Source organism: Numida meleagris, chromosome 21 (genome assembly GCF_002078875.1).
Source record: "Numida meleagris isolate 19003 breed g44 Domestic line chromosome 21, NumMel1.0, whole genome shotgun sequence".
Lineage (NCBI taxonomy): Eukaryota > Metazoa > Chordata > Aves > Galliformes > Numididae > Numida > Numida meleagris.
In genome coordinates, this window is record NC_034429.1 from 205,717 (window position 1) to 233,281 (window position 27,565).

At 41.2% G+C, this 27,565-nt stretch overlaps 2 protein-coding genes across 5 annotated transcripts in view; both read right to left on the reverse strand.

The window, feature by feature from the left end:
* The window catches only part of ANTXR1 (anthrax toxin receptor 1), a 97,077-nt gene extending 79,158 nt beyond the window's left edge, over nt 1–17,919 (reverse strand). For 2 of the 4 annotated variants that reach the window (XM_021375010.1, XM_021375006.1), the window contains exons 1-8: nt 17,424–17,917; nt 9,736–9,807; nt 9,145–9,216; nt 5,925–6,006; nt 5,095–5,128; nt 3,589–3,668; nt 1,735–1,803; nt 965–1,045 (exon numbers count right to left, since the gene is read on the reverse strand). In XM_021375010.1, the coding sequence (XP_021230685.1) occupies nt 965–1,045; nt 1,735–1,803; nt 3,589–3,668; nt 5,095–5,128; nt 5,925–6,006; nt 9,145–9,216; nt 9,736–9,807; nt 17,424–17,575 (642 nt within the window). In that variant the 5' untranslated portion in view covers nt 17,576–17,917. Of the gene's footprint in view, nt 1–964; nt 1,046–1,734; nt 1,804–3,588; nt 3,669–5,094; nt 5,129–5,924; nt 6,007–9,144; nt 9,217–9,735; nt 9,808–17,423 lie in introns of all 4 variants that reach the window. The other 2 variants (XM_021375009.1, XM_021375008.1) reach the window with 2 other exon arrangements.
* GKN1 (gastrokine 1) lies at nt 23,208–26,726 on the reverse strand. Its single transcript, XM_021375098.1, has 6 exons — nt 26,665–26,726; nt 25,971–26,027; nt 25,447–25,608; nt 24,899–25,009; nt 24,134–24,287; nt 23,208–23,463 (listed from the first exon to the last, which is right to left on the reverse strand). Exons 1-6 carry the CDS (start codon nt 26,674–26,676, stop codon nt 23,372–23,374), a joined length of 588 nt encoding a protein of 195 aa, XP_021230773.1. The 5' UTR covers nt 26,677–26,726; the 3' UTR covers nt 23,208–23,371.

Here is a 27,565-nt window from a genome sequence, read left to right on the forward strand (position 1 = left end):
CCTGCACCAAAATGAACAAAACACATGTCCCTAAAAGGATTTCCCATCTCTCTTTGTAGCTGTGGGAAGCAATATAATTAGAATGATTATGAGCAAAAGAAAAGAAAAACTATGAAAGTGATCTGAAAACATCATATCTTGCTTTTCCTGCTCAGGCAAGGGAGGCCCTGGTCATGGGTGAGACAGAATAAGGCCACTCAACATTTTAAGAACTAGAAATAGAGACGTCTTATGAGGCTCTGCTCTTTGCCAGTAGAGACCACAAAGCTATTTGCATGACTTGTACTCAAGGCATAGGAAAGGAGTCGGTCCAGGCTGCCTCTCTCTTTGCCAGTGAACTGCTAACCTCGCAGCCATCCATATGCACCAGCTCTCACATGCTGTGCCCAGGCCCAAAAGGAAATGCCAGCAGTTGATAGGTCTGAATTGGGAAACATGAGTCTGGGGGAAAAAAATAAAACACATTGGGAGGCCAGGTGTAGAAAGGAGAGTTTTCAGGATTTGGGCACACAGAGCAGGATTCTTTCCCTCATTCTGTGCAGGTGAGCAGTGCAGTGCCCATCAGGACAGAAATTATGTTAATCAGATGGGAATACAGAGACCAAAAAGTGCTCTGATCCTCCAGATAGAGTGTGCTCATATCTCTGCTGACTGACTCTGTAGCCGCCATTTTGCAGATTGTCCCAAAGGAGGTTGTAAATTCAATCCGGTACGTCACGTCAAGGAGCAAAATGTGTGAAGATTGAAATATTTGGGCTCAATGCTTCCTCTGTTTTGGCCTGTTTCTAAACTCAGTCTTGAAGGAGCAATATTAGCACCAATAAAGATTTCTTTGGACATAGCATTTAAGTGATTTACTACTAGGCAGCAGATCCACGTGAACGCAGGAAAACTAAGTCTTTAACTACCAGGTAACACAAATGCTAACACGCACACATGCAAATATATGATTAAAAGTACTTACAGAGTCAATGATTCCCTGCAGGGCTTCAAAACCATCATTCACAGGAAAGACATGGTCTTTGCTGTCAGCAATTCTCGCCAGCTGACAGCGTGGTGAAAGTAAATAAAACAGAAATGCAAGGAATGAGATCAATTAGACATCAGGCAGCACATGAAAAGTTAGTTCTCCATTCTCATACACTTGCAAATAAAAACCGACTACCATAAGTACTCTGCATGGACTGCTAATGGATTATGTCCCCTGTCAGGAGAGAGATTGGACCATTTGTAGTTAATGTTATACAGGAAATATAATTCATGGACATACTAAATTTCATGACATTCAGAAGCCATTCTGTCAAGTTAATGGGAAAACACAGTAAAATATTAGAGTCACTAATGAAGATGATTATTTTTTTCCCACAAAACTGAGATATTGCTACATGGCAATTTTTTTTTTTTGCACTTTTCTGTCACAGAACTACGCATTAAAAAGCAAAGCCCCCACAACCTTCTTCTATCTACAGCTTGCACCAGATGGATTTGATCTTCCTGTGCCTTTCCCCTGCTTTTCCCCAACAATCATTATGGCACATGGGTGGAGGGACACTTCTCCACACAGGGAGGTGAAGGCAGAAGGGGTTTAAAAATTAATGCACAGACCAATGCACTTCAGGTAGACACTTCAGACTGCCAAGCAGTCAACAGAGAGAGAAAAGTGAGTCTGGATTTTGTGCCTGTGCCAAATGCCTTTGCCAAATACCCCAGTAGACACAACGAGCACTCATTTACCTGGGTTTCATTGAAGTCTTTCACACCAACACAATATACTGTTGCTCCCAGCTCTCGTGACCGATTGGCCTGGAATGAGGAAAGGAAGGATGACATGAACTCAAATGGATGCAGGCTTCTCAAAGACCTTACTTGTGAATTTAGGCTTTCTCCATAAAAGGAGCAATGAGGTCTTGCCCAAAAGAGAGCTTTAAAAGCTTTTCTCCCTGATTCTGCAGAAACAGATTTTATCTGCTACTAGAATGCTATTTGGCTAGTAAAACAAAGCCCAACATATTTTGTTTCTTTTTAAACCTAGTTATCTCATCTTCCTCTGTACTCCTACTTTCTTAAAGTTGTTTATCAAACACACTTATGACAGACTAAATAATTTTCCTTTGCATTACTTAGTGTAAATAATAATGGTGTAATAGTAGCCTAAAATATTTTAGTTTTTATCTCCAGGCAGTGTAAATATTTTGGTATCTATTCCTGGATGCATGGTATCCATAGGTAAAGAGACTTTTCACTCCTTCTGCTACAAAACTAGCAGTCCATTTTTTTTATACAGCATTTGATCTAGCAGCTGGCAGCCCTGCCTGTGGGATGGGGGTTGGAATGTGATGATCCTTGAGGTCCTTCCAACCCAAGCCATTCTATGATTCTATGCTTTCAAGGGTGAACGTATATTTAATTTTTTTCAGGCTACTTTGCCTGCAGATGAAGTTGTGTTTACGATTCAAAAAGCAACAGTTCTAAATGCTGTTTCTTGTGTAAATGTGAATAAAGTAATTTAATGATATTCATTAGAACAGGAATACCTGGCTCTTTGAGAACCCATCTCCAGAGAAGACAGTATGAAGTCAAATTATATCAGTACAATGCTGATGGAGCCGAGTCTGCTAGACAGCAAAGAGCTTTACAAGGAATGCATCATTCTACCTTTACACCAAGAAACTTAAAGGCAAAGAACTGAAGCAACTTCGTGTATAATCTGAGGCCAAGATCTCAGTTCTGCTAGCTCAATAACTGCTCCTCCCCAAACCAAAATAAATATAACACTTCTGACATCTCAAGTTCATTCACCTCTAAAAACAAACATGGTTTTCTTGTGAATTTTTGATTTCAGAAGGGAAGAAAAGGAGATGAAAATAAGAAAAAGAAGCTTTACATTCCTGACATTTGTGCTTCAGCAATATTGTTTTTCATCTACAACATAACCCTTCTTTTTGTTACTGGATTTAAAATTGCCTTGGACAAACTGAGAGGAAAAGACCTGTCCATAGCAAATTGATGTAACAACACCATCTTCCAAGTTCAAGACATCTTAACTTGATTGAAGTCTTCAGTAGGAACATTATAGAGAAAATCTGTCAAGTTTAACTACTGAGCATCTAATATTTTGGATAATATGTTAAGGATGGTGTTCAATATCTATACTTGAAACTTGGAAATGGAAACATTTGTTACAGATTCAGGGATTTCCCAAATCATTTTAGTAAATGCTGAAACTTTACAGCTGTAAATTATTTCTACCTCCAAACTTTTTTTTTTTTTACTGGAAATTGTCAAAAAAAACTTCTTTCCTATGAACAGTCTCAGTTTTAATGAGTCAGAAATGCTGCTGTTGTTAATGTTTATCTCTAAGATTCATGTCTGAAGGACATGAAAGTTGGCAACCCTGCCCACTGCAAGGAGGTTGGAACTAGATGATCTTTGAGGTCCCTACCATCCCAAGCCATTCTGTGATTCTATTCTAGGATTCTATGAAAGTTTTGTCTCTAGGAAAAAAAAAGATTTCTGATATATTTTGCCTTTGAAGCAGCAGAACTAGACATTTTGCTGTCTCTCTGGCTAAAAATTTGCAAGACTTACCTCCCTTTCCGAGTAGAAAAATAGGTCTTCATGGAGTTCTCCATCTGTCAGTGCAATGATGACACTTGCAGTTCTGTAACCTAAATACACAAATTTCTTCAGTCCCAAATTTTGAGTTATATATGTTAAATTAACATAGAAAAAAATCTTACTAATGGGCTGCTAGACTGGAAATGGTTACCATTAATCCCATGCCCTTATTCCCTTCAGCCAACCAGTTTTCAGAAGACATGAATTTCTGCACACTTATTCCATTTGGGCACCTGCCTACAACACCAGTCTTATACCATACTCCTTTGAGGTGCCAGTGATTTTTAACAGAAAGTCTCTCATAACTATTTCAGTATTTCAGACCAGTAGATTAGGCAGCAAGAAAAATTAAGCAAAGTGTTCCGAGCTATTAATTCCTGATTTTATTAATGCTGTAAATTCAAGAAATCCAGAGAGTTTCAGCTTGTGATGAAAAGCTGAATTGGGATTTAAATAGAATTGGTAGGAAAACGACCTATATTCTTCAGTCTCTCTATGTAACATATTTCAGTATCATGATTAAACGCTGCTGTTTTCCCCTTGAATTGATTTTAACTCAGGTTTTACAAGTTTTTGTTAATTTTCAGGAGCAGACAAAGAAAATTCAATCATATTTCTGGCATCAGACTTTTTACAGGTCTGTAGGAGCTCTGCAGATACAACTTGCACACTGTTATAGAAAGTTAATGGCACAGCACTAGTAAATACAAAGTAGATGGGCCAACACTGGCTTGAGGACCCAGTTGTACACTGCTTCTTCAACCTGTTTTTGTGTGGTACTCTGTTTACATGCAATATGTAATGCTAGCATGTAAAAACATTATCAATCCCCAATAGAATTACTGTAGGTATTTATTCCACTCTGCTGCAGTTGTATTTTATAGCTCGGTCCCAAAGCTTTGTTTCATTCATGAGTGGCACGGCAAAACCGCTAGCACTGGTTTTGTACTCAAACATCTGGTCTCCTGTCTTTTGGTTTCCAAGAAGTGATGTTTTATTTCTACTTTGGGTTTTCCAGTGCAGAAAGATTTTATGCTAATTACAAGGAAGAAAGGAGAAATATTTTGGAAGTGTCTGCGCTTACTATTGCATGTACTTATTTCTTGTTGAAAAATACATTTACTGAACGGTATCCCCATGTACTCATGTTTCAAAAGGAAGAAGAAATAGTTACCTGAGTCCTCAAGCAAAAAGAACATCATGTACCAGACAGTTTTAACACCAGTAGGTACCTTCAGTCAGCCAGGCTTTCCACTTTTGGCCTGAAAAGCACTTATTCCAGCTCTGGACCCTTAAAGCTCTACCTGTTCTTTTTTTTTTTTCCTCTTCAGGAGCAACTGCCCTGAAGAGCATGTAAGAATTCCTGTAAGAACAGGAGCCACCCCCTACTTTCCTTGCAGTGAAGCTGCATTACAAATCAATTAAAGATATCAGTCAAGAAGGAAAAACATTTAATGGATCAGGAAAGTCTCTCACCATGAACATTTTCATAGTAAATCTGTTCACTTGCCTGAAATTAAATCAGAAGATTATTAGCAATAAATAATAATCCTGTGGGCATCTACACATGCACCAGAAAGAAAGAGAAGATGGTAGTGAGGATGTCATGACTGTAGCCTACAGATGACCTGTTACTGGTTTCACAGAACATGTTTCTTGCCCGTGGGCTTTCAATGTGTCACTTTTCTAAAGCATTAACTCAAAGAAATCCTAAGACCGCTGGCCAGTCGTCATCTCCCACTACTCCATCTGGAAATCACATCCATCTTCCTACTTTAGAAACTTCCTAGGTCCACTGATATATACTCTCCAGCACTTCTAGATCAACTACTCCAATTGGAAACAAGCCAACTGCAGAGAGATATTCATATGCTTCTATCTCCTGCTTTAACTACACACAAGGCAGAAGGACAAATGTTTCAGTGTTCCAAAATTAAGAACTAAAAAGCTGTTAGAAACATACTCAGTGTATCAATTTCCATTCCCTTCCAAATTTTAAATTTGGTTGTTATCGTTTTTGTCACCTCAATTTTTGAGGCGTGTTCAGATGCATTTTTCAATAGGCAGTTTCCCAATCCTCAGAAATGCACATGTAGTATAGAACAGGAAGGAATTCAGGATTTCCCCTAGTAGAGGTTTAGACAAACTCCTGACCTTGTAAAATACATAGGAGAGAACTGAAACAGGCAATAACTTCTAAGTAGCATTGGGGTCCGTGACAGTGAACAGGTTATGGTCATGGCCTCAGATCCCAACCAACTCTAACAACCCACTGTTTAAGTACACTCTAACATGCATCCAGTTACCCTTTCAAATCCTTCATGCATGTACGTGTCTCCTCCTGGAAGGACTTTCTGAAGTTCTTCTAGACCCTGGCGTATCTGTTCCCTGAAACGAATGCAGATGAATTGTTATATCCAAGATCAAACGTATCAGGACTTGATAGCCCGGCGAAGACATGCATGGCTGAAATCAGACAGAGATGGGAAAAAGAGTTAACTCAATGTTTATATAGGATAAGGTAGTGCCTGGATACCTTTCTAAGGACGTGGAAAATAGAGCAGATGTACTCTTTATGGATATTCCCACAGTCCAGAGAAAGCCATGACAGCCACTTCTCCATACACATTTCTCTCCAAATAGATATTCCCTGTGCAGCCCTGGTCAAACCTCTGTTGCAGAATTAGAGCAGCTGACTTGCACATGGCTCATATTCCTCACCTGTGCTTGCTGATTTGACCATGCAAATTAATCAAAAAGCCACAAAGTCCAATTTGCTGGATGTGTATCTGTGTGGGTAGCGGCTGAGGGAAGTGGGATTGTTTATTCTGGAGAAGAGAAGGCTCAGGGGAGACCATATTGCTCTCTACAACTCCCTGAAAGGAGGTGGTAGTGAGATGGGAATTGGCCTCTCCTCCCAGATAACAGCGATAGGATGAGAGGTAATGACCCTAAGTTGTGCCAGGGGAGGTTAAGGTTGGATATTAGGAAAAATTTATTCTCTGGAAGAGTGGTCAGGCGTTGGAACAGGCTGACCAGGGCAGTGATGGAGTCACCATCCCTGGAGGTGTTCCAGAAACGTGGCACTGAGTGACATGGTTTAGTGGGCGCAGTGGGGATGGATTGCTGGTTGGACTTGATGATCTCAGTGGTCTTTTCCAACCTCAATGATTCTACGAAAAATGGCACAAAACCTAGAACCATCCTGGTGACTCCAGTTCATTTGGACCCTACACCTTTAGCTCCTGCTCAAACTGACATGAAGATTGAAGTCTTACCCTGAGTCACAATGAATGAATGGGAATCTGTTTCCCTATTTTAGAAACCCCAGGGACAGCTGCAGGCTAAAAAGAGTGGGCCCTTGTTCTTCAATTCAGTTACAGACAACCGACTCTGGAGGCCATGTCCTGGCCAGCAGTCCCTAAAACCAAGATAAAGCCATTGCAGTGTGTGGGCTGTATTTCTGAGCCAGCTATGCTGTCTTCACATGAAATGGATAAAGTCACGGCGTGCAGAGCCACACTGACATTGCATGTCTGAAGGCCAGAAGTCAGTTTTACTCCTGCATATTTTAAACTACTTTAGAAAATCCAGTTTGTGTGGTTTTCATGTACCCAGTCTCACAGTGGTGAGGCTGATAGCATCTGCGCTTTAACATTATCCAATCCCAAGAGCAGCAATGCCCACAGAGAGAAATGAGCACGTGCTTTTGCAGTGGGTTGAATTACCACTGAAAAGCTCATTCTGTACCTGCAATGCACCAAAGGATGTTAGAATTATCCTAATATGTCACGTGGGCTGGTGGCAGGTGTTTCATCTACCAGCCCTCAGGCCAACCAAGCCAAAGCTGAAAATAAAATTAAGAGATTTCCTGCAACCGTACCTATTTTTTCAAACATGAAGACTAAAACCTTCAAAGAAAGAGCAATGTTATTTAAAACACTTGATAACTCAGCTTATTTAGGTGCACATTGTATCTCCAAAAGGTGTTAATCACCTTCAAGCAATCTTATGGAATTATAGAATCATTAGCATTGAAAAAAACCACTAAAACCATCCAATCGAACCACCAACTCATCACCATCATGCCCACAGAATCACTGAGGTTGGAATAGACCACTAAGATAACTGGGTCCAACTATCAATCTATCCCCACCATGCCCACTAACCACGTCCCTCAGAACCACATCGACCCTTTTCTTGAAAACCTCCATGGAGAGTGACTCTACCACTTCTCTGGGCTTCTTCATGCTGATAGACCACATGGAGCCATGGGGAAGATGGAGAAAGTTTTGCTACTTCTCCTGCTTCCCTACTAAAAAGGCTGTGTTGGCTAAAGGACTGGAAGGAAGCCCACCCCTTGTTTTTCAGACCTCTGATAAAAAGCCAGCAGCTCTCCAATTCAGCTGGCTTTTGACTAATACCATATCAATATCCTGTTCCCAGACAACATTTCTAGGACAGCTGCATAAATATGAAATACATTTCCACATGGGAAACATACATAGCAAGTCCCATAGCTTAAAGCCTTGAGATACCAGAGATCTCTGCAATAGGGTATGCTCCCAGGGTGAGAGACAGACAGAGGCAGGAGCAGGTTTTCTCTGGCACCAACTTACATATGGTTAATTCTCTTTTTACTTATTGTTGAGGTAAATGGCAAGAGACATTTAGGCTGGCTGGCTTCAATGACATTTTTCAAGGTTGGTATGTGTGTGGACTGCTCTTTAGGAAAGTGGCCAGTTTCCTATTCATTTCTCTATAGTAGCTGCTCTGGTATGCAATTTCATAGACATCCAATATGTAAAACACATGCTGACTTATACGGTCTTCACATGTGTTACATATATATTTGCTCCACGTGGCAATGAATTTAACAGAGGAAGCAACAGTGATTAAAGGACCTCATCCAGATCTTCTTGAAGTCAAAGTGAAAAAAAAATACATATCAATCCCATAGATTTTACTTGGATTAATTGGGAGATCTGCAAGGAAGCAACAAGAACATGCTTCAGAAACATGACAATCAAACTGCCACTGCCAAAAATACACACTCTTGCAATCCATCCCAAACACCCTGCTTGTTTTCAGGCATCTGAGAAATCATTCCCATCTCTACATCAAGAGAATGGCAATCATGTCCTGTTTTCAAGTTCGTTTTTATGAGAAGGGAGTTTCACTTATTTGTTTGCAGAAAAAACTCCCCACAGATGTTTCAAAGGCAATGAGGCCCTGGTTTTTTGACAACAGCCTGAAAATATCTGGAAAGCAGACTCCCAGTTAGAGCAGTTTCTGGGTTTAAAGCTCAGTTGCTGAAAGAAAGACATTTAGAAGCTAAAATTCAGAAGACAACTTCTGCTTTTAGAGGCTTTACGACATTCTAGCAGAATGAGTGTCATGTGAAATGGGCAGGTGATTTAATTCATTTGAGAAGAACAAAGATGTCACCGTGTTGTTGATTGCAAGCTGGAGATCACTGAGCAAGGAAGGTGAAAGAAGATGCAGAAGGACTTTAAACCATCTTACCTGTCTTCTGTTAATCTCATCAGGATTGTTCCTCTGGTTGAAAAAACGATGAAGGACATCCTCAGCTGAGGGCTGCAGAAAAAGACAACAGAAGTGATTTTGGTGGTCCAGACCACAGCTTAATGTATGTATGATATCAAACTCAAAGGGCTCTGATTGCTACCAAGACAATAACTCAACAAGACAGGACTGAGCAGCAAATGGGGGCTTTGCCCTGGGCAGCCCTAGCCAAGAGGACCACGAGGAATCCGCAGTAACCAGTCAGCTCAGAAACAATGAGGGTTCCCTGTCTGCAAAAGTATAATTTGATCCATGGAAGCCACACTGGAGAGAGGGATCCAGTTAGATTATCTGCTCCTGTGTCCTACAGGACAGGAACTGGGGGAAGTTCAGGAACAATTCCAAAGCAATTAATGGAATGATCTGAGAAACATATTAAGAACCTTCACTAGGTGAGTTCCCCAGGGGGAGGTCAGAATGTACTCCTCGACAACCCTCTATCTATAGTTATATACAGTTATATATATCTACATATCTCTATCTATAGAGATATATATATCTACTAGTTATCTACAAACTAGTACTTCTTACCTTATGAACTTGCGGGCCAAATGTTCCACAAAATGATATATTTCATTCCAATGGTGCAGGACACTTCCTGATCTATGGGAAATAATGATTACAGCAGCAATTAAGTATGTCCTACTGTAGTTTCCCAAGCCTAATGCTTTGTTACACATTGTTCAGTGAGTTATTTCTTGGTATTTTAACACTCGCCGTCCTCATTCTTCCTTTTAAATGATATTAAAATGTAAATTACATTTTCTACTTAGCTTTGAAAAGCGAGAGTAATTTATGCTCCGTGCAACTATTTGAGGCTACACTTCACAATAACATATGGCAGTGATGTTAGACCTTTAGCACAGCCTTAAACAAATAAACCCTGTGTTAGCAAAGCCTGTCTCCTTGCACTGTCTGTTAGATGAATTCAACTAACTCATTTGCCATACCACTGTGCAGAGCTTTTAGCTCAAGTGTATTTTGGGAATGAAATGCAGTTGGAGGAACAGATTCCTAAGCCTCTCTAGCATTTCCACTGTGCTAGAGACTATGAAAAGTAAAATAACTTCAGTCCACATCTTGGCTGTTGTTTCCCACTCCGTCATAGCTTAATTCAAGGCAAAACACAAACTAATTTGGCTCCCCAGGAAAATAAACTACGGATTTGGATGGGATTGGATTATTGTTCATGTTGTAAGAACCAGGAGAAAAATGAGATTAACTAGAATCTTCCAGCACTAAATGCACCTTCTGGCATAAACATTTATATGAATATTGGAATATTAATATTGGGAAAAAATCTTCTCTAGAAATGGAAAATAAATGCGTCATCACTTATTTCTATTCATTGACTACAATTAAAAATATTTATAGGGGAAAAACAGTCCCAGCTTTAACAGAGAACTCAAAAACTCATTGATCGGCAGAATAAGAAGAGAAATGTGAACATCTGAGAATATGTTTTTTCACTTCACAGATAGAAGAGGCATTTGATCTGACTCTGACTTCAGGCTGAGAATCTAAATGAATGCCCGTGAATTGATTCAACCAAGTTCTACACACCTGGCACAGACAACCCCCGTCTAGCTGCAGATACCATTACTTCACTTCCTAGAAATACTGCAAGCATGCAAACCACATTGTACAGGTTATATAAATTTCCTTCTCTATTCTCCCCACACCTGGTTTTTATTTACAGCCATTCAGTAAAACCCTCCACCTGATCCACTTGCTCCATGATACCTGAAGTCATTCTTTGTCTGTAAGACCCCATAGGTCCAAAGGCAGCCTTAGATGGGGACATGCAATGGGGAGCCTTGCACATATGCTCTATCTGCATAAAGAGTGAACAACACTGGTTCTCTTTACACAAAAGAGCTGACGCCAATTGCACATCTTTAAATAAAACCTTGCAGACACTCCCATTTTCTTTCTGTAGCTGTAACAGATTCCACAGGAGACTCTATCACAAGAAAATGCTCATATTTCTGTGTTCCTTGGATCTTCAGGGAAGAGACAAAATCTTTTGGTTTTTATCAGACCAAGACTTGAAATTATTGCTTGTTCTCCGACCACATGTGTATCAGAGAGGGCCAAATAAATGTCCCTGTTCACTGCAGGGGAGTTGGAATGGATGACCTTTAAGGACCCTTCCAACTCAAATGGTTCTGTGATTCTTTGGTGTTAATACATTAAACCACACAGACAGTGAGAAAATGGGTGTCTTATCACAGGTGAAGAATGATCTACACTAGGATTTGCCCTCAAACAAAAAACTCTGCCACATCCAAATTGCACTAGAGTTTGTATACTGATAGAATAGAGACGCTCAAAGCTCAAATCCAGATGCAAATTCCTCTCAAATGCATGGAATAACTCTAAGATCTTGAATATGACACACCCCAGTCCCACCAATGCCAAATCACCTCTGAGAAATGGCCTGGAAAATGGATATTTATTGTCTTTAGATGGTGAGGCACAAAATTATGACACAACACATTATGGCAATGGTTGCATCAGCCTCCAGAAGACAATGAAGTCAAGAATTTGTAAACCATAAACCACTTACTACATCCTTCATTGAAGTGTGTGTTGCTTTAGACCAGCAGCGCTAGCCTAGAAAAACGTGATTATTCCCCCCACTTCATTACAAACCGCTGAACAAAAGTTGATCATCAACTAAAATTGCTATTACTGCAAAGCACCTGAGAATGAGATCCAGCCGCAGAGCACATATGGTATGTAGGTCGTCATTTAAAACTCTTGCCATTTTCCACGGCTCTGAAGTCATGCATTTTTCTGAAACAGCACTTGCCAGAACAAAGCTTAAAAACCAATCATTCCGCTCCGTAACCTGCCAGTCAATAGCACACCCCATTTACATGTCAGCGTTCCTGACTTCATCCTGCTTTTTTAAAATGGTTTGGGTAGTGGGAGCCTTCCCACTCATCTAATGACAACAAAGAGAAATGACCTGATGTTCAAGAGCATCAGAATGTTCTCTCTGCTATAAGGAAGCTCCTTATCGTTGCGACAATCAAAACCCTGCAAGCGGAGGATGGTTTCTGCTTTCAGTTACAGAAGCACCAAAGCGGAGTAATTGTAATAACGTACAATTATTCTTCATCTCTATCAGAGCAAGATTAAAAATGAGTCCCAAAATGAAGGCTCACACTTCTGTTGACCACAGATCCTTTCTTTTAGCACAAAACGTTTTGCTTCTGCAAGTGGACAATTTGCAGTTCGTTTCTCTATCGAATCAGACAGAGGTCTCAATGGACATAAGACACCAAGGTCTGTATTTAGAAGAAATATTTTGATAACAGAAAAATACATTTATTTCAGACCATGTCACTTATGCAGCCTCTCCTAAGGCATGCCAAGAATTCTAAATAGGAGAAATATTCCGAAAGCCTAACTGCAAGGCAATGAAGACAAATTTCAGGTTATGTCTTCATATTCCCGAGGAAAAAGAAGATGATCAGCAAGCCAATGCTGTAATGTTGGAAGGTTGATGCTGTAAACTTGCAGTTTAAGGAAAGGTTTTTACTGAGAATGCCAAATCCTCTTGCTGGAGAAAAGCCCAATAAGTGGAAATTAAGAATAAGTAAGCCATTATGCCTTTAACAAGAGAATGATACATTCTGTGGTCAACCGTGTTGGGATTTTGTACATCTAAATTCAATCCAAGGCAGAGACACTCTGCATGGCTCAGTGTTTCCAGGGGCAAGGAGCCACGTGCTGGCCCAGCAGGTGCCTTCCTCCTACCCATGCACCATAACCCAAAGCTGTAGCGACTCAAACTGTTTTCATTTGCCTTTCTTATACTTTTTAAACTCCTTATTTCAATTTCTCCCATTACACCTTCTCAGCAAACCCACAGTGGTATTTTTAACTCACAACATAGATGAAAATAGAGCCAAGGCCACAAACTCACAGAATGGCTTGGGTTGGAAGAGACCTCAAAGATCGCCCAGTTCCAACCCACCTCATCTAGTTCCAACCCTCTCACTTTGTTCCAGCCCCCCAAACTCTTATACAGAACCTTCACAGCATCTACAAGCACTGCAGCAGACAGAAGTACATACAGACACCTGATTCAGACTGATGTTGATCCAAATTCTCCTTAAACTTCCACTTTTGGACCAACTCCAGAACTCTCCTAGCTGTCAGAGGTGGCATTGACCCAAGAAGTTTTGCAGCATTGTTTCATTGAGCACTTGAAAAAAAAATAACACACGCGAGCCTAAGTGTCCTCTGTCTTTCCAAATAGTTCAGGAGCAATTCTGGGAAAACCAGATAGCACATAGATGCTAGTGAGGTGATGCAAACATTTCTGTCTTGAGCTGAACTTCATATGAGACAACTCACTAAGCTATCGTCAAAATATTACAGTTTATAAAGGTCCAGCTTAGAGCAGTGCAAGCCTCCATGCCCAAACACAGTCTGAGAATATTCATCTTTACCTGATTGGCAGGGGACACATGACAAATAAACACGCAACTACAGACCATCCTATGATTCTCTAGTTGTTCTATGACATCAAACAGTGAAGTGCAGAATGTAGCTCCCACCCACCACTTGTACTAAGGAATACAATTATAGAATCATAGAATCATTAAGGTAGACTCCTAAAATCGTCGAGTCCAACTGTCCACCTACCACCAATACTGCCTACTAAATCATGCCCCTCAGTACCACATCCCCACAGTTCTGGAACACCTCCAGGGACTGTGACTCCACCACCTCCCTGGGCAATCTGTTCCAATGCCCAACCACTCTTCTGGAGAAGAAGTTTCTCCTAATATCCAACCTAAACCTCCTGTGGCACAACTTGAGGCCGTTCCCTCTCATCCTTCCTTGCTTTGTTTTGCCAAGGATCCATTAGAGCCAAGTTTTCTTCCACACATGTACAGCTGCATGCTACTGTTTGCACATGCAACAATCAAGAGCATAGGAAATAATGCCTTTGACATACAGTGGATACAGCATTGTCCCACTACTTCTTCATTCTTCTTTCTTAAGACCCTATCTCATCTCACATCCAGGCTGCAAACTCTTTGGCAGCATGGAGGTGCCCAAGGCCATGAATAGAGCCTGAGGCAGCCTGATCTGGTAGGGGGCAACCAGCCCATGGCAGAGGCTGGAACTGGATGATCTTTAAGGCTCCTTCCAACCCAACCATTCCACGATTCTATGATCTTCTACCATTTATTTCACCACCATTCAGCATACAGGAGGCTCTGACCATGACTGAAACCACTCAGCACTGCAGTAAAGCAAGCAGAAACACAAAAGGATGTGCCATGTAGGACCAGCTGACTTAAGACAAGTAGGCTTTACCTTCCACAACGCTGGGTTCATCTTAGAATCATTAAGCTTGGAAAGATCACTAAGATCATCCAAGATCGTCTCAGTATGGCTAAGAAGGATGCTCAGCACTCTGTATTACAACATCCTGCATATTTTCAAAGTAGCAAATATCAGATAACTGTACTCTGAATACCTTGCAGATTGAGCTGTAACACTCCATACCCACCTTATTATTTCTACAACCATAGTCAAAGGGAAATAGATTAATCCATTCTTAACTCACGTGATCACAAGCCCTTCACTGAACCTGCTGTCAGGCAGCTCAGAATATCAAGTTGGGTATTTGTGTATGCAACACTGCTTTAACCCTTTGATGTTGCCCAGAGGGAGATGGTGGATGCCCTGTCCCTGGAGACACCCAAGGTCAGGCTGGACAGGGCTCTGAGCACCTGATGGAGCTGTGGGTGTCCCTGTTCATTGCAGAGGGCTTGGACCAGATGGCCTTTAAGGTCCTTTCCAACTCAAATGATTCTATAATTCTATGATTACTTCCAAGAGGAGTGCTCACACAGTTCAGGTAGCAACAGAGAAGGCCTAATGAAAGCATGCAAATACACACACAGATTAAAGATGCTCTTGGTAACCCAACAGTACAAGAGCCAGCACTGTGACAAGGACAGCATACAGGGTGCTAAATGGATTTCAGTAGTCTCTAAATCAGGCCAGGCACTGAGGCAAAGGGTCAGGAGAGGGCTCCAGCACTGGTGAGTTCCAGCGCTGTGTTTATTGTTGTTCCATCCTCCTCTGATCCCAGAAAGTTGCTTAATATTTTAATGGCTTTCTTCCACCACTGTAATTAATGCTTCATGTTTCAAAATCTAAATCTGCTGCAGGATCTTTATCACCAGGGTTCCCAATTATTTTTAAAGCCATTTCTAATAAAAACAGCAAGATTTGCCCTGGATCTATTATTTTCATTTCACAGTTCGCCTGAAGGTCTATATAATCACATTCAGGACTTCAGCAACGTCTTTGAAGACATTCTCTAAACTAGAAAGCAGAAAACTCAAGCTAACTAAGAATGCAGATGACCCCGAGCTCGACGACCTTTAAGGTCCCTTCCAACCTAAGCCATTCTATAATTCGGAAGAGCAAAAGATAGTTTTAAAGAAAAAGATGGGATCACATCCTGCACCACTCTAAGTCTCTCCTTGGCCACCTCAAAGGCTACAGAATGCAGTGCGCAAAATACAACGCACTCAAGCAGCTGAACACCATGACTCCTCCAAATTCCACTGGAGACCAATGCAATTTTTACACCAATGGACTTTGTATCAGACCGTGTCCATTTCTGCACCAAAAATAGGAAACCTGCAACTGTTCAAGCAGGATTTTTTTTGATACCTTGATATATGCACGGAGTACTTTGAGCCTGTGTACTTAACGTTTGCGCCAAGCTTTGTATTTCCACATAAATTTCCTTGAGCAAGCCTAGAAAGGCATTCTTTTAGTAAAAGGACAGCACAGAGCTTGAAATAATAGCTCAGAGCTATTACAGAGCACATCCATCAGATTGGATAAAACCTACCATTCTGCCCCAGCTTCCAGGAGAACTCAATTTGCAAAAGCTGTCAGCCGTGCAAATCATGCTTTGTTTTTCAGATGTAGCAACAGGAGCTGTAGATGCCCCTGTTCATTGCAGGGGAGTTGGACTAGATGACCCTTTAGGGTCCCTTCCAACTCAAACGATTCTATGAATTATTCCAGTTAACAGCAGAATGGCCAAAGCAACACAATGCAATAGACAAGAGGATCTTTCCACTGAATGAAGTAAAACAAAAATAAAAATCTTTCCCCTGGAGCATTAGGACAACTGGCACAATAACACACCCAGCTTACTCGTCTCAGCCTTACATTTTACCCAGTATTTTGTAATAAAGCGTTATGTAATTCCAAGTCATTTATACAAATGGAATGTGGCTGCTACTGCAAAACACTCCGAGGATCAGACAGAGAGCTCCTGGCAACTCAAAATACTTTCCTGTCTCTGAAATTTATGATTAAAAAATGCCAGCGCTATGGCTCTGGCACGTACGTGCTCCAATATTTCCAAACTTGAGGTTCAAAATAACTACTCTTAATGAAGGAATTTACCAAAATCGTTTTTAACCCGTGCTTTTAACACTTCTATTTAGTTTGTTGCATTGCTTCAATAGGGCGCTTTCCAAAGCTCAGCTCATATCTATTTCAGGTTGCCTCTAAATAGGCAAAGTTACCGCATCCAGATCAGAATTAGTGATGAAGAAGTGAGTGGGCACTTATCTTCAGCACAAACAGTTAAGCAGTCAAAATATGCGTTCGATTAACAGGAAACAAAGAAAATGTGACTCAGCCTGGAGAAAAATAAAGTTCTCTTTTAAGTAAAGCAATCTGGCTGCTTTCCATCGGAATGGCCAAAACTGGACCCTTTTAAAGGGGGTTGCCACTTTGCAGAGCCTTGTCTTTACCTGCTTGGACAAGGACATATGGGGCAACAGCAGATCTCCAGGCAGGAGAGCATTTTCCCCACGTTTTCAGCCTCAGAATTAATTCTGCAGTACAATCTGCCCAGAGTGCCTCAGCCATCACTGTTGGGGAGATCAGCGTGAATGGGGTCCTGCTCTTCTTCCCAAGCACAGAGGAAAGGTTTGATATCAACCACAACAAAATTTATATACCTATTTGATTTGAAAAGCTCTCTAGCGTTATATGCTACACCCACCAAAGTTACCACCACCACCACCGAGTTTCTCAGTCCCTTGGGGACACAATGACTTCTCCAAAACCAAAGAAAACCCCAGCATATGGTGCTCCAGTTCACACCAAGAGAAAAATTGCTTTGAAATAGAAGGGTAGAACTGACTTACTTGTCCAGAATGAAGTACAAATCAAACCCTCCGTAGCAGGCAGGACCCCCGTTCTCTCTCTTCCCACTGTGTCCATCACACACCAGTACAAAAGTCGCGAAGAAGAACCACTTGAAGCCAAATCTGAAGATGCTTTGCTTTGCAATGGCCATTATATCCAGAGAAGACGAGAGGGAAAAAAAAAAATGTCTTCTTCCTTTGATCTCCTTTATTTCACAGCCTTCTCCCCAAAAGCCATTCAATACCCTTTAAATGCATAGACAGGTATTTTACTCCTTAAAACTCCACTTGCAACAGTTGTCCTCAGGAATTGCAAGGCTTCCCCCCTTGTTTCCCTTGCACTTCTGTTTCTTGGTTTCAGATTTCAAGATGCACAATACTGTATTTCACTTTTTTTTTTAAAGGGACTTTGACCCTCACTCTTCTCTTACTCTGAAAGTAACACCGTCATGTCCCAACAGGAGCAGAGATCTTGCTTTATCGCAGACTTCAGCAAAGACAAGGAAGGCTTGACCCCCCCCTGCCCCCAACCTTTAATTATTATTATTATTATTAAAGACGGTAAGTTTTATATTTCCTTGGCAAAAAAAAAAAAAAGAAGAAAAAGAAACAGCTCAGAGAATGCCACCTACTGGCGAAAACTCAATGTAACTGAAGTCTCTGGATGGAAAACACATCATCTGTGCATTGAGCACACGTAGTGCGTGCTACAAGGTTTGGGGTAGGAACGTATAAGCAGATTGCTGACAGCACTCACACAGTGTCGTGCAGAGTCTTTTCACCCAATGCCAATATCTGAGTTGGAGGCATAAAGGCTTAAAACCTGGAGCAATGTAGTGAAAGTCAGAGAGAAACTACAACTGCGTTCATCCCTTGTGTTTTCTCAGTCTTAAGAAGTCCTGTGCCTATGACCACGCTTCCCTGTGCTATCCTTAGCAAGCTTTCTCCAGACACCAGGGGCTGAACCCTCCCTCTTCCTGCAGACCTTGCCAGGAAACTCATCTTCTCAGTCTTCTTCCAAAAACAGCACCAAAACGCTGCAAGCCAACTCAAAAACAACACCATTCCCAATTCAAAGCAGCACTCAACGCAGACAAGAGCTACAGTAGAGGTCCTAGGAGTGGGAGCAGCCATTCTCCCCTCTCAAATGCCTTCTCCTCCCTCAGGAGAAGAGGGAATTCTATTTCTTTTTATTGGGGATTGGAACCAGGTGGAATGCTGTGATTTGTGCTACAGCATCAATATGGTTCAGGGCAAGTCCTCCTTGTGCATCCATCTTCAGAAAGTATCTTCTCAGAGCAAGGTGTTTCAATGGCACACAGTAGTTCAATGGTTAATTAAGCTCCAGCTGATTCTCTTAGTGTGTGATTAGCATTTAGGTATCCAAGTGATGAGGGAAGTGACATCAGCTGGTTTTCTTGTTTTATTATCCTTTCTGAAGCAGCTTGGAAGCTGGTTCCCCCAGTGGTGGTGCTGCTGCTGAGACATCACCCACTTGTATCAGCACTGGGTGGGTTTTGTGAGCACTCATTCATTGTGGTTTTAGGGGAGGCAGGCTGAGTTCAGTTCCCTTTGGCTTACAAGTGTCCAGCTTGTATGGTAATGACTTCCATCAATATCTCAAAACATTGCTTTCCTGCCAGTTTGGGAAGGTGCTAGAGCAGCTTGCATGGATAAATGAGACTTAATGAATTGCTGTCATTGATATTATTATCATAAATAGCTCATCATGGCACAGGAATTACTCCTTTGTCTTCAGTGTAGACACTTGCCTTTATACAACTCAACTACTACAGATGAGCTGAGCAGTCCAATGTGATATAGGACAAGAGATCCCTCTGGGTAATGAGGGGTGTGCCTTTTCATTTACACTGTATATCCTGTTAGGGACATGGCTTAGTGGGCAATACTGGTGGGTATATTGGTGGTGAGTGGATGGTTGGACTGGAATCTTAATGCTCTATGATTCTATAACATATAATTCAAGGCTGACACCCAGTGGCCAAGAGGTTTTTTTTCCCCGTTGGATTGCTGTGACTTTCCAAGGGAATCAAGATCTCTCTACTCCCTTGCTTTTATTTGACTTTATCCCGCTTTAAACTTATTTGTCTCTACATGCTGCAGCATGTAATGCTGGATTGCTTTTTTTATTCTGGTGGTTAGAGTTCTTCCCACTGCTTTTCCATCAGGGGCTGCTAATTCTTTGCATGTGTATGTAACCTCTTCATAAAGAGGAATATTAAGCTCAGTGGATAAATATATTGCTTGTGAAGTTTTAATAATCAGCCCAGGTCTCAGCAATCCTGGAACTGGACCAGATGTTGAGGAAATCATTATGGCCTTCTGGATTTATGCATCTCTGAAGATTGGGTGGCTGAATGCAACCTCCCTTCTTAAATTGAAGAACTCCAATAAAATGCTTTCTAACAACTTGAGGCTGAAATCTGTAAATGCTCTAATAACTAACTTCAACCACAACACAGGATTCTCATACCCTGTGACTTGTAAGAATGCAAACTCAGGATTCTCCTTATCAGCATGTTGAATCTGATCATAAAATTAGACAGCATTATTAAGTAACCTTAATCAGGGTGCCCAAATCCTGAACCAAGCCTAACTAATGTACTAATGACCATCTAGGAGTGTGTCTAACCCTGATTTGACCAAGTGAACATGCAAATGCAACAGTGAAGCACTGCTTGTTTAAATCAGTACTGGTTTTCTCTGCAGCTTGGCTTCCTCTGGTTTTAAGGCAAAAGGATATGCACACATGCCCAGCAGGAGGGAGCAAAGTTGCACAGAATGCATGATCCACATTTACCGACTGCATTTCACATAATCCTATGGGATTTTAAGTGTTGGGTTTGCAATCTGAGTCACTCTGTTCAAAGTGCTGTAAACATGGAGAATGTGACCATCCTGCTAAGAAGTGGTGCTTCAGATGCATCCTCCTCAAAATGGTACATTTTGCAGCTAGAGTGCCTTTCTGAGCACTCAATGCATTGTAGCCAAATACTGTGATGGAGGCCCAGGGATTTGATGGAGTCACCTTCCCCCAAGGTGTTCAAGAACCACAACGGTGTGGCACTGAGGGACATGGTTAGTGGGCACACAGGATGGGTTGGGGTTGGAATTGGCGATTAGAGCATAGGTACATTTAAGTCATAACACACTTATCATTCATGTCTTGGATTAGGATTCCAGACATCGCTGATCACCAATTGTCTAGTAAAAATACAGACTCTCCCTTCCTCTGATTCCCCTCCCCTCATCCCCTTTATGCCTTGCCCTTTTTCTCCCACTCACTTTGGGAATAGGGATTCTCGGTGCCTTCTGGAACTGCAGCTGGAGGTACAGCAGTAAAAATCATTTGTCAGAAGCTTGGGGCTGTTATTACAAATGTCTCCATCCTGTCTCTAAGCAGGATTCAATGCTAAACACAGTCTTCAGGAAGATGGGTTGTAAGCCTTGAGTTGACCTTGTGGGCTTTTTTCTGTCTAGATACCACTTTTTAACCAAGCCACCTGGATAAAAACATTTACTTTTCTCATTAGGGGTTGATGCAGAGCATGGAAGAGGATAATTCTCCCAATCTGTACACATACCTGGGACTGCCCTAAGTGCAGCACCTTGCCCTTGGCTTTGTTCAACCTTATTAGGTTCCTGTGGGCTGACTTCTCAAGGTTGACCAGGTGCCTTTTGATGGCATCCCCCCTGTCAATTGTGCCTACTGCACCATTCAACTTGGCATCACCCGCAAACTTACTGAGGGTACGCTCAATGCCATCATCTACATCACAGATAAAGATATTGAAGTGCACCAGTCTTGTGGCAGGTCCCTGTGGGATATCCCCTGTGACTATCTCCACCTGGACATAGAGCCATTGACCACAGCCCTCTGACTGTGACCATCCAACCAATTCCTTACTCACTAAGTTGTCCAGTTATCCACTGAAGAGCCCACTGTATTATCATAAAATACCTAGAGTTGGAAGAGACTCATAAGGATCATTGAGTCCAACTCCTGGCTCCACACAGGATCACCCATTGTTCTATATAGAGCTGAGAGACAGCGCTGAACATTTGCCATAAACTATTTTCTGCCATTAAATACTGCCTGCTGGTAGGCACAGACTCTGGACTGAGTGACAAAGCATTACAGTTGTTATTAGTTCCACTTGATAAAAAACAAAAACAGTTCCTATTGAAGCATCCATGTATTTATTTGAACCCTTGTCTTAAAGGTTCTGTATGTACATCGTGGGTGTATTTTTGTTGCTTGCTGAGAAGCTTCTCTACTCTGCTGCATGGAAGAAGTTTCCTTTTCGTTCATCCATGCATGTTTGGCATTAAAAGACATACTGCTACTGAAGCTGCTTTCCAGCCCATGCTGGAAAGGAAGCTAAGTAGAGAAATACTAACAAGGAGACAAAGTAGAACATGATGACAGCTTAAAGATTTTTCCTTAGGATGCTGCATTATGACTCTAAAAATAAGTGCAAATCTCTCCTGAGCATTGATTCTTGCTTCTCTGTCACATTTAGCCTCATCCGAAGCAAAGTAAGAGCTGATGGTGTGTAAAGGAATTAAGAAACTTGTCAAAGGCAAAAAGGAAGGAGATGAACAGCACCCCTGCTAGAGATGAAGTGTGCTAATCCAGATAATTCAATGCTTTTGACCAAGATATTCCTAAGTGAACTCCATGTTATAACACTATGGAAAGCACAGCAATGACAGCAGAGCAGTAAGGCCCCAAGCTGCAGTAAATGAGAATTTGCTCCAAGGCAGCAGCTGTGGGCACAGAAACAAAGGAAAAAAAGTTCCTTACCTTCAGAAGGCCTCAGGTATGCATGGATCTCCAGCAAAAGGCCCTTACCTCTGCTGCCAACCCTTAAATGAGGTCTGGGAAGGGGTGGATCCTGGCTCCACTTCTGGTCACTCAGGTGCATTGCATTGCATGCACCTGAGCTCCACTGGGTTGGCCCTGCCTTCCCACCAGGTGCTCCATCACTGGTTCAAGCCGTGACTTAGCATTCCTGCTACACATATCCTCTCAAACTGCTGTAGAGTAAAGCCTGACATAAATCTGATACACTGTCCCATGCCTTGGTTAATTCAGCAGAAATAGTTCCTATATTTCTGGCTTCATTCTTTTCAAATCTATTCTACTGGGAGCCTGGAAATGCAGATCCTAGACAAGCTATTGGGAAAGCATAAAGGCTCTTTCTATATGGCCCTGGCAGCATCAATGGAATAAATCTTTCATGTCCCTTTATAGTATAGCATTAAGGAAGGAAAGCTAAGCTCATTTTCTTGCATCTTCAAATCTGAGTTAAAGCCTTTGGCTCAGGGAATGAAGTCCCACCCCCTACAGGAGATTAGGTTTGAGACCATCTGAGGAACATACAAGTGAACAGTCCATGGAACCTGGTCTGAACATGGTCCTGAAGGAACAAGCATATGGAGTAGCTAAGCTGCTATCCATCATATCTGAAAAGAGGTTGCACTGAGCTGATGTCCCCAGTGACTGGAAAAGGGGAAGCATAGCATCCTTTTTTCAAAGGGAAAATAAGGAGGACACAGGGAGCTACAGATTGGTGATGTTGAGCTACCCACCGGTGTGAAGCCACCATGTGTGTTCCTGCCCGTGACAAGGGGTGTGGAAATAGATGACTTTTAAATTCCAATCCAAACCATTCTATTATTTGGAGTTCTTTATTTTTTGAAGCTTTCATTGATCATTAAGAGAGTAGCAATGAGAAAACAGACACAGTTTATTCATGCTAAAAGTGTTTATTTGAAAGATACTATCACCGTCTGATCTCTTACAACATCTGAATCATGAAGAACAAAACTCACAAAAGACATGATGTCAGGGAAGAATAGTATCAGGGATGGCTTTGTTCAGTTATTGGGCGTTGATACTAGGTTCAAGAAAGGTATGGTGCTCAAACTTTGCCAGCACGGCAGTAGTCAATGCCCACAAGATTCAGGACATCAAGTCTGTAGCATGCGTCTTGGTTGTAGAAGACCTGGTTTCCTAAAAGAAAGAGAAAAAAATACTGTGAGTTAATTCCCAAGATGGTACTGCAAGTCATCAAACACTGATTATGGCACCAACAGCAAGACAGCTAATGATTTCTACTCATCTGCATAGCAATAGCTTGCACTTTACCTCTGATTAAGGAATGTTTTAATTGTTGCTATAGAAATGATTTAAGTCTATGAGTACTCAGTTGCATATTTAACTCAAGCAAAGGAATGCAAAGACATGCTATCTAACAATCTTTACATTTTCTAGTACTAAGGGGCACTATTATACTCTATGTGGTTAGTATATATTATTGTGTATTATACAATTATGTATATATATTTAATAGGTCCTGTCAGGATTTGTCATTTTCAAACAACCCTGTAAAGTTTCGGCCACTAAACTCCTATGTCATGTAATCATTCTACCACTGAGAAACAGGGTATGAAGCAGCTTGGCTTAATATTGGGAAAGGGAAGTTCTTGGCTTCAACAGGAGCCGTTTAATGGTGAGATTCCTCAATAAACTGTCAGCAGTCTCTAGTAGTTCTTCAGACTGCCTTGCTGCTTTACAGAGTTAGCATTACAGAGGAGTTCAGTCTGCAAAATTTTGAGCCACAGCTTGAGCTTCCTTAAACAAAATCACCTGTTTAGCTTAAAATTCATATGATCACACTTACCACCCTCCTGCTGTGACTCTTCGACAGCAATGTAGGTTGGGAGTCCTCTGCAGAGAGCGAAGATATCGTTTCCGTAAGTCACGAGTTCACGAGCACGTCTTCTAGAGACAACGTATCTGATGGTCCTTGAAAGCACTCTTTCGCCTTTCACATTCTAAACATCAAATAACATAATTCAGCAAGATCAGTGCCTTGATCCATTTAATTTTGTGCACATTCATATTTCTGGAGCAATTTTTTCAGAGAATTGGGGGAGGGAGGGGGGGAATAATCTACTCTTTTTCCTTTGAAAAAACACCATACGACTTCCAAAAACCTCTCAAGGAGGAGGAAGCATTCTGTTAAGAAACAGCTTGATGAACTCCAGAGTATAGACACACTTAGCCTGGATGACTGAGACTGATATATGCTTTCAAAATTATAGTGGAATTTTATCAAAGAGTTCCTGGAAGTCCACTCAAATACATTTCCTTCTTGCTGGTAAGCAAGTTGAGATAAGCTTCAGAGGGCACAAAGATGCACCTTACTGAAGGCAAGACTGGAACTGTAGATAGAGGTGAATGGTTTTGCTCAAGTCTGGAATATAACTATCTCCTTTTCCCTCCCATTCTGGCCCTTCAAAAGCTGAAATTTTTAATAAAGACTTAGTTCTCAAACTTTAAAAGGAGTCTGTCTATAAAAGGCTAATAAGCTGAGCACTTATGCTATTAGGGTCATTAGTTCTTGTGGGCAAGTCTGGAAAGTAACTGCCCGTTTTCATCTTACGTTAGTCTCTTCAGCAAGGACAGCAATTGAGTTGAAAGCAGGCATCACGACTCTGTTCATTGCAGAGATGTAGCAGACTCCCTGTCCTGCAAGTTTGGTTGCAATGTAGCCCTGTAAAAAAAAGTTGGAACCCAGGAATTCAGCTTTTAAATCATAGAGATCTGTATTAAAAATCAAAGTAATGAACATAGAGAGTTTTTACCCCCAAACTTAGATGCGATAAGAATAAAGAAACAAATTCTCTATTTTGGTCAGCTTTCATCGAATCTTAGAGTCATTAAGATTGGACAAGATCTCTAAGACATCTAGTCCACCCATCAACCCATCAACACCATGCCCACACATAGAATCATTATGGTTGGAAAAAACCTTTAAGATCACCATATCCAACCATCACTTCATCCATGGCCACTAAACCATGTCCCCAAGTGCCAAATCTCCACAGTTCTTGAATACCTCCAGGGATGATGACTCCACCACCTCGCTGGGCTTTATAGGAGCTAGGCTCCTTGCAAATATTCTGAAAAAGCATGCTCCTTGCTACTCACAGTTTGGTAGTTCCAAACAGATGTCCATGCATTCTCAGCTGAGTTTGCCTCAATAATTGCCACGAGGGAGCTGCTATCAATGGTCAGAGTTTGGAAGCTGAGGCCAACATTGATGGTGATTGTCCTAGGGAACTGTCTCCTAATTCCTTTCCCATCCTGATACTGGAGAACAAAATTAACATTTTTAGACTTCCAAGTTGCAGTCAGTTATCTCCCCAGAGATTTAGAAAGTCACTGCTATAATATAACAAATGCTGGCCCATAAGGAGCGCCTTCAGTGACCACTGTATTGTCAAAGTGACAAAAGAGTAAGGCCCTAGCATTCTGTATTAGCTCTAAGAATTATTTTAATATATTCAATGAATAATCTTAAAATGAATAATTTTACAGTGGTTGTCTCGTGGTTTTGGGGTCTTGTGCATGAAAAAGATTTAGACTCTTTTCCTCTAAAGATAGGGGGAAAGTTCATGAGGTACGGAATGTAGAAGCAGATCAGCAACGTATAACTTGGTCACTATACTCACTTGGAATTGAGAAAGAGCTGGAGTCAGCACAAGTCCAAGAAGGACGGTAGCAACAATCTGAAAGGAATATTGAAAGCATAAAAATGTAACTGCAAGTCTGGCTGACAGATCTTGTCATGAGAATCCTTTTTCCTAATCTGATGTTGAGATGTACTCCTTGGAAACCTGTTGCTTCCATACTGGTTTTACAATGGTCACCTAATGTGACTCATCCTTGCTTTACCCTGGAATAACGCATACTGGTAATCTGCATATTTAAGAGCAGGATCTGAAGTTGCTACAGAGATCAATACAGCACTGATGCAATATACACAGATATTTTACAAGATAGAGGAGAGAGAATTTAAATTTCCTCTGCATACGCATCACAAGAAAGTGGTTTGATCCATAGCGTGGTGCTCCAGATTGCAAAAAGCCCATTGGTAAGAATGGGCACTGATCTAGGATTTGTGAGATCAAAGAGTGCATAAATCAGCCTTTACAAAGATCCTTACCCCTTCATCTATTTAGGCTAATACGGCCTAAAAGCAACCCCTGGAAGAGAGAGACCTCACCATAGAGTAACTTTTCACTATAAATGAGCAAAGGCATTTCCAAGGTATGAAGGCAATAGCTTTGAGTTTTAGTATATAAGAAGTAAAAGGCAATAGGTTTGAGTTTTAGTATAGAAGAAGAAAGTAGCTTGCATACTCACAGTGAATTTCATCTTGACTGCAGAGCAGATGCAAGTGCAGATGGAACGAACAGGGCGAACCACTCGCCTTATATACGCTACTCTCAGAATCAAGCACAGAATGATTAAGTATGGAAAGTAAATTATCAGGTAATTTGTATCCAGGTCTTTGTGTTATTGGACATTATTTCCTGCCATAACTGTTTCATAAATACAGGGGTTATACTTATGCAAATTCTGACCTGTCAGTCTGACAAAATTATCAGATAAGAATCCATTTGCAGTGAAAAAGGAAATGTGTTTTGCGATAACTTTCTGACATATTTGCTATCTAATTTTGAAAATTTACTTCAAACTTGAGATCAGAGATAATCTAAGGTCATAATAAAATATCCCTACATTAGGGAAAATACACATAGGTTAGAACCTTTGCAAACTACAAAACATACTGGACTTAACCACATAACCACAGTTCCACCAGAATATGCAACCTAAGTGCAACATTGCCACTGAAAATTGCTTTTCAATAAAATTTCAACTGAATTACAACATATGGCTATGTCTGTGGATGTCTCTATTATTGTAGGTAGCAACAACAGCTTTTTTCACCTTGCCATGGCTTATCTTCCACGGTGAAGTAAAAGTTTATTGAGAAGAGGCGAAGATTTGCTCGGGGACTTGCTTTAATAATTGGTTTTATTCTCAAGTTGCTGAGTTTGATTTTGCGTGCAATCAGTGCAATCTGAGTCTCTACCAGAGAATCACTGTAAAGAGTCTGAAACTGTCCAACTGCAATTCAGCACATTTTTCAAAACTGAGAGAATTTCTTTTCTCTCTCTCTAAATCTTTTCTAGCCTGTGCTGCAAGAGCAATATTGGATCAAATTCTGGCACAACAGAGGCAAGTCTGCACCTCCTAGGGG